The 21,244-nt window shown below is 39.1% G+C and overlaps 1 protein-coding gene across 1 annotated transcript in view; it reads right to left on the reverse strand.

The window, feature by feature from the left end:
- LOC149305463 (solute carrier organic anion transporter family member 5A1-like) overlaps positions 1–21,244 on the reverse strand; it is a 37,824-nt gene that overhangs the window by 11,387 nt on the left and 5,193 nt on the right. The window contains exons 2-4 of the mRNA XM_089477524.1: positions 11,529–11,661; positions 10,017–10,240; positions 6,013–6,177 (exon numbers count right to left, since the gene is read on the reverse strand). Of these exons, the coding sequence (XP_089333650.1) occupies positions 6,013–6,177; positions 10,017–10,240; positions 11,529–11,661 (522 nt within the window). The remainder of the gene's footprint in view (positions 1–6,012; positions 6,178–10,016; positions 10,241–11,528; positions 11,662–21,244) is intronic.

Genomic DNA, 21,244 nt, shown 5'->3' on the forward strand with positions numbered 1-21,244 from the left:
ATGTATTTTATTTTGCTTCCTCATCCCTTCCTGTTACTAGGTCTTTCTTGCATTTATTTATGTTTTAATAATTATCATTATTTTATCTACACTGAGTGCGCCCGAGTTACCATTTGACCCATATCACATTAGAAGAAATCATTTACAGTCCAACTTCACTGCTTCATAAAATCATTAAGATAAACACCATTAGGTCAATTCACTAACGAGTTGAGTGGTCAGTCAACATAAGGGTTAACTTGTCTGACCTAAGTTTGAGTTAACGTGTCCTTGCATGCTACCACTTATAATTTAATTTAATAATAATATGCAGGTTGTTTGTGAGTGACTTTTTGTTTACATTTTTGCAAAATTCTTCCAAATGTTAGGTAACAAATCATCAACCCCCCAAATATAAAAAAAAAAACAAGCAAAAAAATAGCCCCCAGGACCCCCTATTAACCAAAGGGGCGTGGGGTTTATAATATCCCACCATCATCCACTGCTCATGGGAATGGGGAAAAGACAATGGAGGCACAGAACTCATACCATGCTTTCTCATCATGTCCCATTCCATGCCCAGTGGGGTTAAGAATAATTTAAAGAAACACCATCCCTGAGTTGCCGTGCAAAGGTGTTGATTCTCATTTTTGGACCAAATAAGTGAGGCACTTAAAAAATTAAATAATAAAACCCTATACAAAAATAATTCTGTCTGCAAACAATAGCAGCTAATTGTAAAATGATCTGGTGTATATTATTAAATTTATTATACTTTATTTATAAAGCGCCGGCAGATTCGGCAGCGCTGTACAAGATAAAAATGTTACAGATAACGACAAGTACAATACAGCAATTGACATACAGAAACAAGAGGAATGACGACCCTGTTCCCGCAAGAACTTACATTCTACATACCGTATTTGCTCGATTATAAGACGAGGTTTTTTCCAGAGCAAATGTCCAGAGCAAATGTCTTATAATCGGGGTCGTCTTATAATCAGACCTCAAATAGGTCTGACTATGAGACTAAGATCCAGATCCCCTGCAGCGATGCAGGGGACCTGGATCCTCCTGTGTATGCCCCCCCCCCCCCCCCCCACTTACCGGTGCTTCTGCGTCCCCGGTGCTTAGTCTGGCAAGCGTGTAGAGCTCTACGCGATTCATGTAGAGCGGAAGTTGTCTACGCGAATACACGCTGCCCGGACTAAGCACCGGGGACTCAGATGCAGGGGACCTGGATCCTCCTGTGTTATGCCCCCCCCCAACTTACCGGTGCTTCTGAGCCCCCGGTGCTTAGTCCGGCCAGCGTGTAGAGCTCTACGCGATTCATGTAGAGCGGAAGTTGTCTACGTGAATACACGCTGCCCGGACTAAGCACTAAGCACCGGACTCAGAAGCACCGGTAAGTTTGGAGGAGGGAGGGAGTGTTAAATGGGGGGCATAAGGCATTTCTGGAGGCAGAGTGCTCTGTGAAATGCCTTTTAACCCCCTTAATGCCACTCTGTCTCCAGAAATGCCTTTTAACCCTCTATACGCCACTCTGCCTCCTGAAATGCCCTATACCTCCCTATATGCCACTCTGCCCCATAATATGCCTTTTAACCCCCTAAATGCCAGAGTGGCATATAGGGGTATAAGGCATTTCTGGAGGCAGAGTGGCACATAGGGGGTCAAAAGGCATATCATGGGGCACAGTGGCATATAGAGGGTTAAAAGGTGTATCATGGGGCACAGTGGCATTTAGAGGGTTAAAAGGCATATCATGGGGCACAGTGGCATATAGGGGGTATAAGGCATTTCTGGGGCAGAGTGGCAAGCCTGGGGGCAGATGTGCATAACTGGGGGGCAGGTTGTAAAAAAAAGGAAATAAAAACAAAATATTTTTCTCAATCATAGCTTTTATTAACAAACAATTGTTCACATAGTTTACATGAACTAACATTTACTGGTAAAACTTTTTTCCTATAGGGTCGTCTTATATTCAGGCCTTTTCTTTTTTTCATAAATTAATATTCAGATTTTGGGGGGTCGTCTTATAATCAGGGTCGTCTTATAATCGAGCAAATACGGTATGTTCTATACACAGTAGGGTGGGATTTATTTTAATTTCAATATGGAAAAGAGGCAAATAATGGGGTTTTATGGTATTTTAACTCCTTGCACCAATTGCGGGGGTCTATGCCCTACAAATTTCATTATTAACCCTCTTCCCACCAGGGTGAGGATGAAGCATGGGATGGGGTCCTTAAAACCTTTATGTTGTTACCCACACACACGGCATGCACGTGCTAGTAGAAGAAGGGGGTGAGTGACACACATACCACTTGGGGTGTCCATATTTAAAAAAAAATATGTATTCATTTTTTATGTAAGTGTTGCATGCATTCTGCCCCCTGGGAGGGTGAACTCGACTCTCTGGAGCCATGGGTTTGCCAATGCAAGTTGCAGGCTGTGCGTTTCACCAAGTTGTGCTACAAACATGCATTTTTTTAGATACCTCACATGCACTCGCAGCTTAGTCAACCTCCTATTTAGTGTAGTTACTTTGGAATTGAAACTCCAAATTAAACTCCCATGGCTACTTTTCTGACAGAGCCCACAGTACACAAGTGGAACATATCTGGCGAGATTCACATCCTGCAGGGTCCATTACTACTAGATCTACAGACATTGTTTCACTATAAATAGAACTGAAACTCAAGTACGAGATCAAAACATTACACACAAGAACTTTTCAAGGACGTTCTGTTATCTTCCAGAAGAGACAGCACTTCTAACGCAGGCTTTAGCTAAACCCAACCAATCCTACTCGGAAACACACTGCCAAAAATAACAAATGTCATCCGGTTTATAAATAGGTCATTCTGTCATCATGTGACTCAAAATTCATTTTATAAATACAATTCTGAGTATTTATATATTTAATGGGGGAGCCACTAAAAGCTTTCAACATGCATTGAGGTTTAGAGCCGTGCATTAAGAAGCTTATAGCCATCTTGAGGACGGGGTAAATTACCGGCGGTAACATAAAAAGTATTGACTTTTCTATAATTCATCGACAAGTGAAGACAGATCTACAATAACAATATTACAAAGAGAAAGAGGTGACACTAGTATAATAAAATGAAACAGTTAGCCATGGATTATCCATCGTTCCAACATATTATTGCTTTTTGGTAAATTATTAATGGATGATATGTTTTATTACATGAACAATGCAACCCCATGTTCTTCGCTGCACCGTGCTTTGTTTTTTTAAGCAAGCAGGATGAGGGAACTTATTAAAGTGTTTGTCAGCATGAAGCAATTTCCTATTTATTAACATATTAACTATTTATTCCTATTTACATATTCATAACTCTTTCCAGTTTGTTTTTTACAAATCAGCGGGTGCTTATATTGAAGAGAAATGTTTGAAACCACCAGCTGTGGATTCAACCTCATTTTGTTTTTTGCCCATCAGGTGATATCAGCTCCGCACTGCGGATCCTGACTTCTATACCTGGCGTCAGAACTGCTGAACCAATGTAATACAGTTCCAATAATACATTAAAATAAACATGCCACGCACTCCTGTTATCTTATTATTATTTATTGTTTTATATAGCATTATCAAATTTTGTAGCGCTGTACAATGGGTCTTTTGCACTTGCGTAACCAAACTACCATAAGGGAGGCTTTTGCCCCCAAAACATTTTCACAACTCGTGATATGTAACAATAAAAGTTTGCTGACACAAGTGCACCAATCAGTAATGGGAGTAAACTTATTTTCACTTATTATTAATTTTGGAAGTTTAATTTTTAAAGTTTATTATAAAATCTTCCATCCTCCTTGGGCCCAGCATAGGCTCATCACCTTTCCCAAAATTGGCACCCTTGCCTGCATAGCAGGTGACTAGGATTCCTTGGACAAAGCTCATTTAGGCAACATTATTTTTTTCTTCAAGCCACTGTTTATTATTTTTGGGGAATCTTGTGCTGCTCCCACAGCGTACTAATATTTCAAAACTAGTAGCTTCAGGCCCACTGTACTTTTATTTAATGTAAGGAAATTTTACTTAATGTCAGGAAGATCTACTTTACTGAGAGAGCGACAGATAAGTGGAACAGCCTCCCAGCAGAAGTGGTAGATGAGTTTAAACATGCATGGGAAAGGGCATACATTTTATGGGAAGGGGAACATATGTTATCAACTAACACTTCTTAGGTAATTTTTATAACAGAGGCTAATTAATATGTAAATGACAATTAACCATTTCAGTGATATTATAATTTAGGGCAGCTTCTACTACAGGCACTGTAAACGCATTTTTTTCTGCATCTGTTCACACACTTACTCCATTCCCTCTCATGCTCCCACTCTCACCTCTCCTGTCAGAATGGTCTCTGCAGCCTCACAGAGAGATCAGAGGAGATCATAAAATGGCTAAAGAAGGTTAGTGGGCAGTTGGGGTGGGCAGATACAGGGCTGGGGAGAGTGCAGGGGGAACAGACAGGACTGGGGGAGAGGGCAGAGAGCACACAGAGAGAGAGACATATTTTTTGGCAAGAAATTTTGTTTCTGAATAACAGAAAGCCCAATGTTTTGTTTTTTTTCGAACTGAAAAAGAAGGAAAACAAATGAATCAAAATGATTTTGGGCCTTGTGTACAAGACTAATGGTTACAATCCAAACTGTGGAATGCAATTGCTGATATATACACTCACTGGCCACTTTATTAGGTACACCTGTTCAATTCCTTGGTAACACAAATAGCTAATCAGCCAATCACATGGCAGCAACTCAATGCATTTAGGCATGTAGACGTGGTCAAGACAAGTTGCTGAAGTTCAAACCGAGCATCAGAATGGGGAGGAAAGGGGATTTAAGTGGCTTTGGACTACAGTGGATATAAAAAGTCTACACACCCCTGTTAAAATGCCAGGTTCATGTGATGTTATAGAATGAGACAAAGATAAATCATGTCAGAACTTTTTCCACCTTTAATGTGACCTATAACATGAACAATTCAATCGCAAAACAAACTGAAATCTTTCAGGGGGGAATAAAAACCTCACAATAACCAAAATCTCTGAGGAATGTTTCCAGCAGCTTGTAGAAAGTACGCCACGAAGAATGAAGGCAGTTCTGAAGGCAAAAGAGGGTCCAACGCGGTACTAGCGAGGTGTACGTAATGAAGTGGCCAGTGAAATTTGACTAGACATTCAAAATCTCTGCACCCAGCCTTAAAATATCATCCTCATTTGTCCTGCAGACGGGGTTCAGTGAGGTAAATAGCTATCGTTCCAAAATAGTCACGCACTCACCGGGCTTTGCAAATAATTAAGATAAATAAATAGGGTGTTTATTCACAGAGCCACCAATGTGTCAATGTATTTGCAAAGTCCTGTGAGTGCATGACTATTTTGGAAAATTCAAAATAAAATGAAAATGAAGAGGGCCTTGCTCATGTGCGCTTGCAGTCTATAATAATAAATTAATTTCCATTATAGATTGAATTGTAGCGAGCCACATCAATAAAAAAAATGTATAGAATCAATGCTTTGAAAAAAATTATGGTATTTAGCAGTGGTTTCTGTGCATGCACATTAGAAAGATGATTAATAATTAATAGTTGATCATAGTGTTTCTTGACTAAAAACAAAGCAAGTGGAAATATTAAGACTGACTGTTAAAAAATAGATATTAATTATTAATATTGTTTATAATTGGATATTTGCTATGATTTCTTCATCACATTCTGTGTACAAGTCAACACAGCAGAAGAACAAATAGCGCCAGACAAACTTGGAAACTCTTGTATCTTTGTTGGCAGCAGCTGGTTAGGAAACCGAATGCCGGGCCGCCAAGGCAGCCCTTCGATCTTCATACTGGGCATTAAAGTCTGCCAATTCCTAAAGTCCATAACTGAATTCATTTATTGCTTTGCAGCTTCACTTTTATACAGCCAACCTGTTTGTGATTTGTTAGTGTTTTCATTTATAAGCCCCATGTATAACTCAATGTACCTTTAGCACAATATCTTACCAGTGTAGATGCTGGCACTAGAAGCTGGGATGCCAAACTGTGACTCGATGAACTTGGGAATGAAGGTTATAAAAGCAGTGACAATGGCACTCTCAGCTGTGTATGACAAACTCACAAAAAGGAATGTCATGTTGCTTAAAATTCTGACTGCAGCTCTTGGAAGGTCTATAAAAATGACAAGAAATGGGATTTTACAAAAACAATAAATGAAAAAAAATGTATGTCCTGAAATGAAAGGCATGTAATGGATTCTTCTGTATTTACCTTTTCTGAACAGACACACCACCAATTTTGTCTTAGGTTAAGATCATGAATACAGTGCCAAATAGAGAAACTAAAGGGGCAGCTCAGAAAAAAATAAATAAAGCACCTACCTTTAGGAGAAGCTTCAGCTCCAGGACAAAAGCAGACTACACCCTTAGTGTGAAGCAGCAAATAACTGGCAAGAAAGAACCTCCACTGAAATCAATGGGAGCATTTTTGTGCATTCTAGTGGGGTATATCGTTAGATCCCCTGAAAACGCTTGCCCAAGCCAGTACTGGAACTGGCACGGTCCATCAGCGTGGGCTCCATGAGCCACTACGTTAATCTGGCCCTGATTATGTAAAATGTAAATTGAGAAAAAACAGTGCATCTACATCATAATCTTTGAAATAAATACACCAGGTAAAAGAGGGTTAAATATTTCTAAATAACTGTATACTCCAAAACTGCTAATGCATATAAAACTGTGATTTATCCACCTGGTATTTCAACGAGCAGCACATTCTGCTTCTCAAACATGATTAATAATACTTCTAATTTTACCACGCTTATTTTAACCAATTACACATTTATTGTCTTGAGATTTAACTGAAAAGCGATGTGACATTGCATAAAACTTTTATATACCAGAAAATATAATGTTTTGTTGGTGATACCATTTAGTAAACCTTTGGGAGTTCCCCTTTCAGATCAATTTTTTAAGCGTGACATAACAATCACTCTTGTAACAAAAAGAGCATCTTGGCCAATTTAAAATCTGAAACAGTTGATTGGCTAGCATGGGAAAGGAAAGGAGAGGAGCTTAATAAAAGCTCAAAAACCTTGTAAATAAAATGAATTTTTAAATGAAATAAATTACACACACACACACATATATATATATATGCTAAACAGTTTTACTACAGCCAATATTCTAAAGATTTCATTGCAATTATTCCACTCTATTTATAGACTTTTCAGCCCACAGAAAACGGATAAAATCGATCGCCTTTGCACACAGCTGGCAATTGGCCACGTTGGGTACTAAGTGAGTCATATTGAGATTTTAACAACTAGGTAAGCAACAGCAATATAGAGATATTCCTACCAGGGACAGATCTAAAGGGCCCTACATGGAAAGGTCTGTAACACAAGGGGTGGATTTTAAGTATTTAAGTAACTCGATGTCTATGTTCAAGTTTGACTGTTTGAAAAAAGCATATTAGCCATTAAATATCGTTAAGTCTGCAGAACTCCTGGGAGACAGGGCCACCAAAAATCAATGGGCTCATGTTTTGGCTGAATAAATATTGCCCCCGTCTATGGTCTCTATAACAGAAACATAGAATTGGGCAGCAGATAAAAAGAATTCCCCCCACCTAGTCTTCCTTTTTTGTTGCTAAGAAGGAGAATAATGCAAGAGAACAGAGCCACAAAATAAAAGGGGCAGATTCAAAAATAGTCTATGGTTTCACTTAATTAAACTGTAGCAAGCATTTGTTCCAGTTATTTATCATACGTTGTTACGCGCCGTGGAATATGACAGTGTTTTTTAAATCCATAAATAATAATAATACTAATGGACTAATGCACCAATACTACCCAGTACTAAAGAGATTCAAAATATGAAACATCTGCCTGCGAGTAGGTTCAATACACCAAGTACTGTCTTTTTTTTGCTTTGCATAGAAGTTTGTTGGATGAGGAAGTCATATTAAATATATGGAAAATGTAACTATACATAAGAATACTGCTTATATGTTGAGACGCGTGGATGTGCGTTACTTGGTTTACATGCTGGAAGAAGAAAAGTCTTCTGGAGAAATATTTCCGTCTCTACCCCATGATTACTGCAGCATTGGTTGATGTCGTATGGCTACTACAGTGTAGGAGATGTCTGTCTATGGAGTACTTCAATATGTTACAAGGTTTCATTAAAAAATATCTGAACAGTGTTCCAACCTGCAGACCTGCACTTCCCTGTCGGAGGTCGGTTCCTGATGCCGTTGTTAGTGATGGAAAAAGGTTAGGGTAGGTCCATAAAGAGGACTTTGTTCATACACTAATAATAATAATAGAATATCTAGAATACTGACCATACTGGGCAATCAAGATGTAGAATTTTTATTTCAGGTTGGAAAGAGCATTTTGTGTCGTTATTATAATGGTTGTGCAAGTTGATTTTGTAACTCCAAACATACACAGGACATTAAATTACACAATTTGCTAACAGAAGCCCAAGGTATTTCTTCTCGTTTACATTTTGTGGCCAACATACGTTTCAGAATGTTACCAAAGATAAGGCAGTGTAACCAGCAGAACATATGAGAACAATTCTTAATTAAGATGTCTGGTCTTGAATAAAATATAAAGCAGGTCTCCTTGATTAGACGGAGTACTGAAAACTAAAAGCAAAAAGCTTCTAGGCAAAAAAAATATTAGTATTTAATTAATTACTTCTGCACAAATTGGTAATAAATGTGGATATTTTATTCCCATGTTACTTAGTCCATTCCAACCACCCAAAGCCTGGAATTCAAGATTCTTGCTTTTAAGGGGACTCTCTTTGTCATAATTAATATTATTCAATCGTTTTCAAATAATAGAGAGGGACTTTAGCACTGCAGATAAACCTGGATTTATACCATGAAACGAGTAAAGTCCAGAGCAGTTCAACCTACAGTACACACTCGTTGCACGACCAGGTTGCTAACAGGGATGTCATTTTATGGCACTGCTCTTATGGCACTGCTTTAACGGGGTAATTACTGGCCCAATTAATCCGGGGTAGGTAGCACTCTAGTTGGCAGCTGCAGAAGCCAATATAACATTGCATGCACCCCCATCAATGTTAACACATGTCTTCATGTCTACAATACTGCAAACAATTCAGCAGGGATCAATCTCATTAACAGGTGACCAAATAGTAAGCACTGGGCACCAAAAAGTGCTACATATCATCCCGAAATCATATGTTTCCCGTCAGTAGCGCTTTAAGGCCAGCAGCTGATACATTTTATGAGTATGGCTTTATTTGCAGTGCACGACTGCAGTGTCTAAAAAGGTATGTGGGATGCGCCATCTGGGGCCAACTCGCCATCGCCGGTCTAGATCTTACGTTTCATATCCACCTTGTAAAGCATTAAAATGTGAAAAAAGACATCATGTGATATATTCTTATTACAAACAAGTTACGCAATTTGGAAAAGCCAAACCAAGGTATTTGATAATAATTTCCTGTTTAACTGCTGCTTTAACTGGAATGTTCACAAATCATAATAAAGCCCAGATCACAAGTTAGAATGCTATATTATATACATTTTAAGCTTAGCATATATACTCTCACAGAGCCATTTTCAGAATATAACGTTATCTCAATTGATACCAAACAGTACTAATTAATAATAAATTGTAACTATAAAAATATATTCCATCCCTAAAAGACTACTGCAGAAGCTGCACTTGTTGGTCGTTTGGTGTGTTCCCCCTTCATCTCTTACACTCGTATCTCTCAACATGCAATCAGGAAACACGGAAAGAATTGGGGTGTTTCCTGAACATGCATGTGGGGAGATCTTGTTAGACCCCCTGGAACTCTCAATAGAAAATCTTCTGTATGGCAAACAGCCAGGAGGAACGGAGTAACAGAGACAATATATAGAGGATTCTCATGAATGTATCTACATGCAAAAAAGGTGGTGGTCAGCTGTCAAATGCATTTTAAAACAGGTCACTATATATTTAGAAATAATTGTAATACCTTTAAAATTTCCCCCAAACCCAATAGAAGGTCCAACGCCAGGGTCTACTTTAACTTTGTTACTTGACTTCTCCTTTAATACATCGTCGTCACTTGACACATCATATGAGTTACTTTTCTTCTTCTTCTTTTTTTTCTGTCTAGGTGGAAGCTTTTTGGGGAATGTAAACATTGGGAATATAACAAGTAGCATTGCCATGGCACAGAGCAGAAATCCACTCCACCTAAACAGTCAACAAAACAAAGAAGGGGAAACTCGCGGTTATTAAATACTGTTATTAAAGACAATCATACAACAATCAAGGTGTGTGATATATATTAAAACCATACAAGAAAACTCTATTATACTGCATTATTAAAAAGTAGGAGCAATACAATTCAAAGGAGGCCCTGCTAACCAATTTGCCATTGGGGACTTTTACTTTGAGTAATTTATTTTAGTCATCAGATTTTTAATATAATATAGTAATTAGTATTATGCCCCAGGTGCCCACCCACTCTTTAACTATTACTTGTCTAAAGCTGTTCCTTTACATTGATGATAGCCGGTTGGCTATGGTATCCTTTCAATAAGTGGCGAAGAAAAGGAAGGAGAAAAGGGCTCCAAAACCATTTGCCATTATTTATCCATAAGGCCTTTCTGCTAAATAATGCCTATAATAAACAGGCTCTGTTTTACTTGACTATACCTTGTCTTGTTATATGCATCCATGGCAACTTCCCCGACATGGGTGCTGGGTGCGCCCCATCTCCTGCCTCTCGTGATGGGGTGTAGCTGTGATAAGGCATGGGGCTTATCTAAGGGTGGGGCTAGCCCTAATTAAGGTTTAAAAGTCTTGGAAATAGGTATGGAGTAGGCGCGATGTAGATGGTGGGGAGTAGGTACCTGACCAAACACTACTCTCCCTCCTTGGGATTGAAGATCCTAACCTGAAGAAGCAGACTCATGCGATATGGAGCTACAGCCTTATGTGTCATATCATTACATCATAGTTACTTTTCTAGTATAGACTGCACAGACTAGAACAGAATACTTTTCCTGTAGGATATGACCACATAGGTAACTAAATTGCTGACCACGATTTTTTGTCTGTTAATAAATTCTTTCTTTTTTTGTGCGAACACCCTGATGGCAATCTGAATATATACAGGTTAAAAATGGATGGATGGATGGATGGATACCCTACTTTCCCAAGATTATGCCCAGCCATTAAAGACACTTCAGTGAGAGAAATTATTTTTCCATACACTAAAGCCTATGTGTTAAAGTAGATACCGTACAGATTACATTATCATTATTACTTTATATTATTATTATACTCTCATAACACAAGAGACATTAGAGTGAATGATCCCCATCTTATTAGCCTTTACTACAGGACACGACAAACTCCAGGCGCCAAAGAAATTGCTTCCCGACGCCTAGGGTTTTGCCGTTTTTTCACCATAACAAGGAAATATGGAAGTATGAATGAAGTATGTCTATGTACATTGAAGGAAACATGTTCTTACCAGTTCCCAATGAATCGAGGATCACTCTGTTCAATATGGACAATGGTTCTGGGGTCTACATAAAACCCAATAAGGACCCCTCCTAACAAATATCCTGCGGCAGGACCAAGGGCTCCCATGACGTACATGATAGCTGCGAAAATGCAAAAGAAAGAAAAACTATAGAAAAAAATATAATGCTCGCACATGAACAAATGCAATAGTAAAGCAATGTATTATGACGCATGAACCTAAACTTTAGATAAGCAGATATGGTAAGTGTAGCAAAAAGAGAATGTGATGTGTATTGCCATCTTCTGTAATCCAAGAATAAATAATATATTGATATTGATTGATACATTATATTCTGTATGAAGATGAGCAAACTGCAACTAGTTTAGTTCTTTCCAAAACACGACGAAAGCTTTCCGATCTAAGCAAGGAAAATTTAGAATGATCACCTTCGTTATTCATCAATGTGAACCCAGGTCCACCTTAAGACCCCTTGGCACATGATAATCTAGCTCAATTAAAGGGCCTTAGACAGATACCTAGATATTCTGAACCATTGTAATTATAGCTCTAATTATATTTAGAATTAGTTTAATGTATTTGAAGATGTACTAGGGGATTTGATTATAAAATAATTTAATCTTACCACATACAGTTAAAAAGTACACTACAGCCATCAAATCCACTTTAATGCAAGCAGCCGATGAGTAGAGCGAATAATCGGACTGCAGAGGGAGTATTCTGCTGCAAAGTCAATTATTTATTTTTAAAGCCCTCACAAAGTAAGACGCATTCTTCTTCTTGCACTGGCTGACCGGGACTTTTAACTGTTAAATGGAGACTTTTAATCTCTTATCAGTTAGACCAAAATAGAAAACATACAAAAAAAAAACTAAAAAAAGCATAAAAGGCATAACAATTCAAATTCCCAGGGTGCTGCTAGAATAATGACCAATAAGCACAAAACAAAATAAGAATTCAGTGCATACCCAATGAATACCATTTAAAAAACACCTGAGGTATAAATACTGGGGATTCTGTCACACTACATGGCTATATATTGCTTAGCCACCACTATGTCAAAGTACCCCAAGTTTGGCAGGTGCAGTCCCACTGATTCAACAATATAGCCTCGCAAAACTTGGGGTACTTGAAGTAGTGGCGGGTTAAGCAGTATATGGTCATATAGTGTAACAGAATCCCCAGTGTTTACGCCTTAGATGGGTGTTTTTTAAATGGTATTCACTGGGTATGCGCTGAATTTTTGCTTTTTCTTGTTACTTAATGGTCGACATATCCAACAGTTGTTATATAAACATGAAGCTAAATATGGCCTTTCCTAAAATCTAGTTTTAATTAAAATAATAGTATTAGGTCTTCAACGAATTGCTTTTGCAAATCTAATTCATTTTATAGTGACTTTCGGCCCTTTAACTGGGCTAAGCTGCACACACAAGGCACTTAACGACATTCCTGGGGTGAAGGCAAACATTATATTTTTTAAGCATCTCAATATGAATATACCAATGCAACGCAACCTCGCAGAGATTCCTTTTAGTATTTAGACAACAAAAAGATCATTGTTCACTAGTAACAGTGACAAAATCCATCTGCCTGTCTGTTTACATACGTATCCTTCATCCGGTTATCCTGGCTTTTGGGCATCACTGTTTAGAGCATTTCATCCAAATAATATATGGGCTTCTCAAAAAGTTAAAAAAATTTATTTCTCTGTGTAAGCAGCACTCCTAATGTTGGCCACAGTCTTTTGTGATGGAGTTCTCTGTTCTGCACAGAGGATTTGATTCCTCTCCGCCAAACCGAATGGCCAGTGCCAGAATGGCGCTCAAACATCATTTAGTTGCTGCTGGCCTGCCCTGCTCTTGGTTGCCACACGGCTTAACACGAATAATATGACATCATCATCATGCTGTATGCACATTACAGATATTTAGTCCTTTGCACCAAAAAAAATCTCTTTGGATTTTTGCTGCCATCGGATATTTAGTATATTGTATTAGGCACACACGTTATAGAACGATGGAGGATTGTTAAGAGGAGGAATCAACCACTATGGACAAAACATTACATATTTACATAAGACTTTATTGTGTATGTTTTACACCAGGGGTTCCATTAACATTTACATCAGATGCCTGTGCTCAAGCTGTAATTTCCCAAAAATGGGGTCAGTTTGCAGCCATCAGGGATTGAGGGCGTGCAGCACTACTTCAGGCTTTTTCTATCACATTTGAGGTGCTTTTACAGGTTGAAGCAAACACAATCCTAACGATGTTCAGGCTGTTCCAGTAAGATGCACAGGTCTGGGTTTTGCATTGCTTGCAATTACAATCCCATTTTCTCTCCCAGAGGAAGCATGAAAGAGCCTGCAAAATGCTGACCCGAGTTACTGGGATTTAATTGCAACTTCCTATTACTACATCACTTTCCTTATGAGCAAACATAACTGTTTAATACCCCATGTTAAATGGATTGGCCGGCAAATAGTAAAACATTTAGGGTATATGTATATATATATATATATATACTGTATATGTGTGTGTGTGTGTATATAAAGCATCTATAAGGAAGGCTCAGTTATTACATTGCTTTCACTGTTGTTGCTTAGGTCTGATTATAGGGCTATTAGTCTTGGAGATCAGGGATACTTGCAATGTACGTAGGTATGAAATGAGTAACGTGTGCACGGTATATCTCATGGGCCCTGGTATTCTGGTCAACATGACATAAGCCTATGATCATGTCTGTGTTGACCCAGCATGCTTTCCATCTGTGATATTATGTCTGGATAGGGAAGAGACTCGGAGGGGGGAACGCCACCTGTTAAAGGTAACAGGAGAGTTGAAAGGGAAGGCAGATAAGGCCTTAAGGTGCAGTCCTCATTTTCAGCACTGTCTCCCTGCTTTTGCAGGCAATAAGGGATCATGGTCCGTTGGGGAGATCCTCTGTTCTCTAAAATCAATGTTCCACATGATGAGCACCGTAAAGGTGGCTATTTAGCTATGGTGTGTCGTTGGTCCTGCCATGATCATGCCCCCTCCCAGCTTCAGAACTACCCCTTCTCACCTCTAGTCACACACAGGTGACCTGATTTGGATAGGGGGCATGCAGCTCCGCTCTCCTGAATCTCTTTCCTCTTGTGATTGTGAGCCCGGAAGACACATTGGGGTGTTTCAGTCACCCACAGAGTGTGTTTTTCAAAACTACATTACATTTTTCTAACAATGCCACCCCTGCTTATTTAACTCCAGATATCCAAAAATGTTTTCTATAAATGTCTAGAAATTACTTAACGAAAAATCTATATGATTGACAAAAGATATATCACACACAGTGTTCCCTCTAAGCTGTGCGCTTGTGCGCGCGCACATAGCTTTTTTAGAGAGCGCACACGTCCAAAAATTGTGCGCACAACAGTTTTTCCCCAAATTTTTTTTGAAACTTTATGCGGCGCGGATATTGTGCGCAAAAAATTTTTGCTCTGTGAACATTTTTGCACAAGAGAGATTTTCTGCGCACGCCAACTAAGAAAAATTAGATAGAAACATTGATCACACACTTTGATACCTAAAATATCTTCTTATTATCTTAATGTGTATTACACAACTCATAAATCTTGAAATAGCAGCTGCCAAATATATTATTGTTAAGGTTTTATTGTTATCACATTGTTGTGAGGTTACATAGCCAATGGCAGTTGTGAAGAATAAAGGTCATCTGGAGAGGAGGATTTTACCTCCAGAGACTTCATATAAAGTCAAGCCCTGGATACTAGGAGGAAGGGCTGCATGACTGGGCCTAGACTAACAGAAAGCTTGTTGCCAGGTCTTAGGGGTCAGATAAAGGACACCCTATGGGTTCCTCGGCTGGTTGGGTGGGGTTTTTTGGCTGTCTATTTAGGTGAACCTTTTTCCCGCCACTGGTCAGATACTTGGACCAGCGCTTAAAGCAGTGAATCCCCGCCCTCCCTCCCCTGTTTTAATTGTCTCCTTCTTAATTTTATTTTTAGTTATGGCGGATGTTTTGAGATAGGTATGCTGTGTTTTATTGGTTGTTATACCACCAGTTATGTGTATTTCAGTTTCTCCACGGGTTCAGTCCCTGGGGGAACTTTAAAGGGTAGGGTGTTCCGACCCAGCGGTCTCCGTATGGTATTTGGCGGGATATCCCTACAAAATGTTATTGGGTTTTAAAATGTGATGTATGCATAACCTATCTCATATCTTCTTTTATTTCTTGCATTTGTCACAGTAATAAAGCGCTGTGGCCTTACACGTTTTCCAACGACCTCATGTCTCACGTGTTTTATTTATGTATTCAGCTGTATGTTATAGATAGTGCCCGAGTCAAGTCAAGCCCTGGATACTAGGAGGAAGGGCTGCATGACTGGGCCTAGACTAACAGAAAGCTTGTTGCCAGGTCTTAGGGGTCAGATAAAGGACACCCTATGGGTTCCTCGGCTGGTTGGGTGGGGTTTTTTGGCTGTCTATTTAGGTGAACCTTTTTCCCGCCACTGGTCAGATACTTGGACCAGCGCTTAAAGCAGTGAATCCCCGCCCTCCCTCCCCTGTTTTAATTGTCTCCTTCTTAATTTTATTTTTAGTTATGGCGGATGTTTTGAGATAGGTATGCTGTGTTTTATTGGTTGTTATACCACCAGTTATGTGTATTTCAGTTTCTCCACGGGTTCAGTCCCTGGGGGAACTTTAAAGGGTAGGGTGTTCCGACCCAGCGGTCTCCGTATGGTATTTGGCGGGATATCCCTACAAAATGTTATTGGGTTTTAAAATGTGATGTATGCATAACCTATCTCATATCTTCTTTTATTTCTTGCATTTGTCACAGTAATAAAGCGCTGTGGCCTTACACGTTTTCCAACGACCTCATGTCTCACGTGTTTTATTTATGTATTCAGCTGTATGTTATAGATAGTGCCCGAGTCATGCAGACTCAGCACAGCTCAAGCTTTTAGTGAAAGTGCGTTCATTCAGAGATGAATGCCTCAAACTGTGCAAGTATACAAAATGGATAGTTTAAATAAATGATTATTGATTTTTAAGATGAAAAAAGGGGATAACAGTAATTGGATGAATGCAACCAACACACAGGGTCATGTCATGAACACAAATTCATTGAAATAGGGACAAGAACAACATGGAAAAACTGTCACCCAAAGCTGTCTCCTAGATTGGAGAAAATAGCATCTGATTGTAACTTCTAGCTTTACCCGGACAGTTCCCAGGTGTGCTTATGTGGGCTATGAGGCACTGAATACCAGGGAACTCCTCAATGTAGGCTACCCCATGCTCCATCTCTTCTGGCCCAGTGACTTTGTGAAAGGGTGGGTTAGGAAAGCAGGGCTTCACCAAGAGCCATCCGGAGGGTACACAGGTTTTTTTTGTTTGGCTGTGGGTATGGCAGCAAATGCAGTATATGAAGAACAAACCAGCTGACAAAACAGAACCGTCAGGTAGAAATAGTAAAAGAATAATATTTTCATGTACAATGACATAAAATGTAGCATGTCACGAGACTGGAGAAATGCATTCACGAACACTGTCTTCCACAAACGGTTGTTTTAAAGCAGTAGGTCCTGCCAAAATGGATCAGTGCAGCAAACTGAGATCCCTGTTTGATTGAAATACAAGCAGTATTAACGCTCGGAAACGCTGCTCGGGATTACTCGGCAGCTGTCTGCTACTGCCAAGAAGTCTGTGCCTGTAGTGTGCTCGGTATATTAAATGTATATTATAACGGTAAAATAGCATCATGAAACACAGTGGAACATTATACTGTATAACACAGCATACTGCTACTACTAAGAAAAATACTTCTCAATGTCAATACAAGGTCATTTCTCTGGAAATATATGACAAGAGGAAAGGGGTTCAAAGTTCAATAGTGGGAGGGATTCCTGAAATGCAAGATTATGAGCGATGGAAAGGACTGTCAGACATTTTCACATCACTAAGATTTTTTATTTTATTTATAAACGACTGCCGGTGTAAGAGTGCTAGGAGTTCTTTCAGGTGCTTTTTCAGTGGATTACTCCAAGAGTACACATGTACTTTATATTAAATGAGTTCTTAAACTAAAATTTTACTTCTAGAGCCCAACTTTTTAAATATTCAGTGCCTCAGGTTCTGTGTACACTGCTGGAGCTATGCGAATAAAGTGTATTACAATAATCTTCTTATGTTCATAGCTATGGTTGAATTCCTTCCATGTTCTAAAATCATTCTGACTACCTAAAATATTCCTCTGTTCTTCTGAAACTGGAGGTAAGGAAAAACAGCATATTCTGGATCCCTCTACCTGGCAAGATGTCTGTGATGATCAATAAGTACAGATAAATCTAATTGGCGAGAGGACACAGGTTTTTTTTACAGATACATCAAAAGCAGCTGGAAGAACCATTCTATTATGTGAATAATCCCTTGTTTTGAACAGCTGTGCTTGGCAGATATCATGGCTATCATGCGCGATAAGGTAAGGAAGTGAATATGATTGCAATCATACATTTTATTAAGGACAGATAACCAGCTAAAATAGAAAAACAACCATGCCAAGTTTGGTGGAAGTTCTACCAGCCACATTTTGTACATGGTAGTTACTGCTATGATGGAGCAAACATACATTTTTGTATGTTCTGAATTAAACTGGCAAACTTTGTTTCAATTATGTGATATGGACATACTATAGCACTAATCCTGAAAGAGAAATATGTGGAAACAACCTTAATTTATTTATGGTGGCTCTGCACAACCATGTCACATCAATTATCTTCTAAGTTACAGATGAGGTATCGTCGAAGCACCAAAATGTATATAACTTCTATTGGTCCTTCAAGTACTTGGCTATTTATAGTGATCTCAAGTACATGGAAATGTATGATTCTTGACAATTTATTTGAAAACCTTGATATGAACTTTGACACACTGTAGAAGTGAGATGTTACCAGAACCATAGTATATTTTATCTCCTATATTATATATGTATATATATATATATTTAGTGACGCTCAACCATTCTATTATTGAGATTCGTAATTTAACAAGACAGTCATGACGGTAACTTTGGCTTAATGTTTCTGACTTCGAGGTCATTTAAATACCCAACTTCGTTGGACACACATTTAGATGAAATAAACAAAGCATACGGGCACATCGAGTCTTCAAGCAACATGCATCACAGCTTTCATGCCTGTTTGTTATGTCATTAGAACTCAATGTAACCGTAGCATCTGCAACTCTTAAGTGAAACAGGGAGCATTATATTTAGAAACAATGTAATTTACTTTTCTGCCAGCTGGTTCCTGTCTAGTGTTGCTGGGTCTACAGCACATGGGAGGATGACATTGTGGGTTCATGCAAACACATTCAGGGCATATTTCCTTTATGGTGGGTTCAGGATTCAAATTTCCCAAGTCCATTCCATTGGATACCTAAAGAAGTATTGCCTGTTTCTGTGAGTAACGCAACAATGCAACTTGGCCGCAAAGAGCTTTTAGCGAATAGCATGTACGCGGGAGATTCTGTGCGAAGGGCAAAGTCTTGCTTGCACTTGGTGCTTCTCAAGAGCTAAACTACGGGATTGAAGAAGCGAAGTTCTTTCAAAATAGAAATCCTAAACTGGCTTTTATTACACAATTTTGTTGAATGTAAAAATACAATAGATTTCCCAAGGGACCCGTTCCTGGGATTGTGACCATGTTTTGTTGATACTGGATTTCTAAAACTGAGAAACATATTTTAATTGCTTATGGCGTGACAAGTTAGCAAACGCTGTCAGTGCATTAGTTCCCCAAAGACTCCATCAGCACACACCAAAAACACACCGTGTCATTAACAGTAAGGACACCTCATGGAAACAAATGATTGTATACTTCATTACTTAGCAGCTCTGAGACAAGCCTTGCAGACAAAACAGCTTAAACGTGATGGTTCCCACAAGTAACAGGAGCAGCCCTCGTGCGACAATAGCCCACATTTAATTCTGCACGTATAGGATTTAAATATCAGACATTTATTTCCAGGACACATATACACATAATAAGGGAAACAGTTGCAGCTCACATAGTACAAGGCAGCGCTATAAATGTGATGATCAGCAACATGTGAAAGGTATATGTCTTCAAAAACAAAATGGGTAATATAGCAATCCTGCCCCTAACTGGCCACCTACTGCGCTCAATTTAACACTTAACTGTATTCAGCATTTGAAGTATAATTTCTGATAAATGCTCAAAATCTCCCAGAAATAACTCTTTAATTGTGTAAAATGTTGGTACCTTCACAATTTTTGGGAGGGCCATTTGTAAATGACAGGACTACTTATAGTAGGCTTTTTAAAATATGCATGTTAGACCCAGAGCTCCAGCTCCTCGCCTCTTCCATGGTCCAATGGTTCTCACCACTTATTGCCTGCTTGAGCAGCCAGTCTGTGGCAGGAATGTGTTCCTACTGAAATCAATGGAAGCACCTTCTGACCATGGTGGGTTCCACCAACAACATTCGCTAGGCCCCTAGGAGTGAGAAAATACACACAAAATAGCTGAAATATTCGGCACACCCAACCCCCATGTATTTAAAGGGAGCTCTTAGATATCATATGCATTGTTCTTTCAACAAGATATTAAGACATAATTATGTCACGCTTCAAACTGCACCATAAAAAAACACAAGGTGAAAAGTCAAGAAGGAAATTTACTGTTTTGCATTTGCTCCATATCTTTTAGCCATATTAATTCTTCTAATTATTTGGGAAACCTGCTCTTGCTAGATGCGGGTTTAATTAATTATCTAATGCGCACACTATAAAAGGATGGATAACCCTAAGCTATACAACACTAAAATGTCCTCAGCTGACCCTTGTCCTATGAAAGGCGGACATTGTTCCACATGATTAATACCGAATCCTGAACAAAATCCATCAGCTGCAAAAATATTACAAAAGAAAAAAAAGGTTTAAATAGATTCACTAGGAATAGTCTCATATTTAAACTCTGCACAGTGAACACAATTTTACATGTGAAAATATTTGTAGTCATCTTTTTCGTGTACATTCTAAGTCTCCTTATTTGAAGATAACCCTGTCAATTAGAATCATTTAACTCCGATTTATATGGTGAAATATACACCGAACAGCCATAACATTATGACCACCTGCCTAATATTGTGTAGGTCACACTTTTGCTAACCCATCGAGGTATGGACTCCACTAGACCTCTGAAGGTGTGCTGCGGTATCTGGCACCAAGACATTAGCAGCAGATCCTTTAAGTTCCTGGGTTGCGAGGTGAGGCCTCCAAGAGAGCGTGATTATCAGACCAAGCCACCTTCTTCCACTGCTCCGTGGTCCAGCTCTTATGCTCACGTCCCCATTGTAGCTGCTTCTGGCAGTGGACAGGGGTCAGCGTTGGCACCCTAACTGATCTGTGGCAACTGTGTGCTTTCTATAAAAACCAGGATTAACTTTTTCAGCAATTTTAGCTACAGTAGCTCATCTATTGGATTTAACTACACAGGAAAGCCTTCACCCCCCCAACGTGCATTAACGAGCCTTGGCCGCCCATGACTCAGTCACCGGTTTGGTTTCCTTCCATGGACCATTTTTGATAGGTACTGACCACTGCAGACCAGGAACACCCAACAAGAGCTGCAGTCTTGGAGATACCCTGACCCAGTTGTCTGGCCGTCACAACTT

Source organism: Sceloporus occidentalis, unplaced genomic scaffold, assembly GCF_023333645.1.
Source record: "Sceloporus occidentalis isolate IW3139 unplaced genomic scaffold, rSceOcc1.0.p SCAF_11, whole genome shotgun sequence".
NCBI lineage: Eukaryota > Metazoa > Chordata > Lepidosauria > Squamata > Phrynosomatidae > Sceloporus > Sceloporus occidentalis.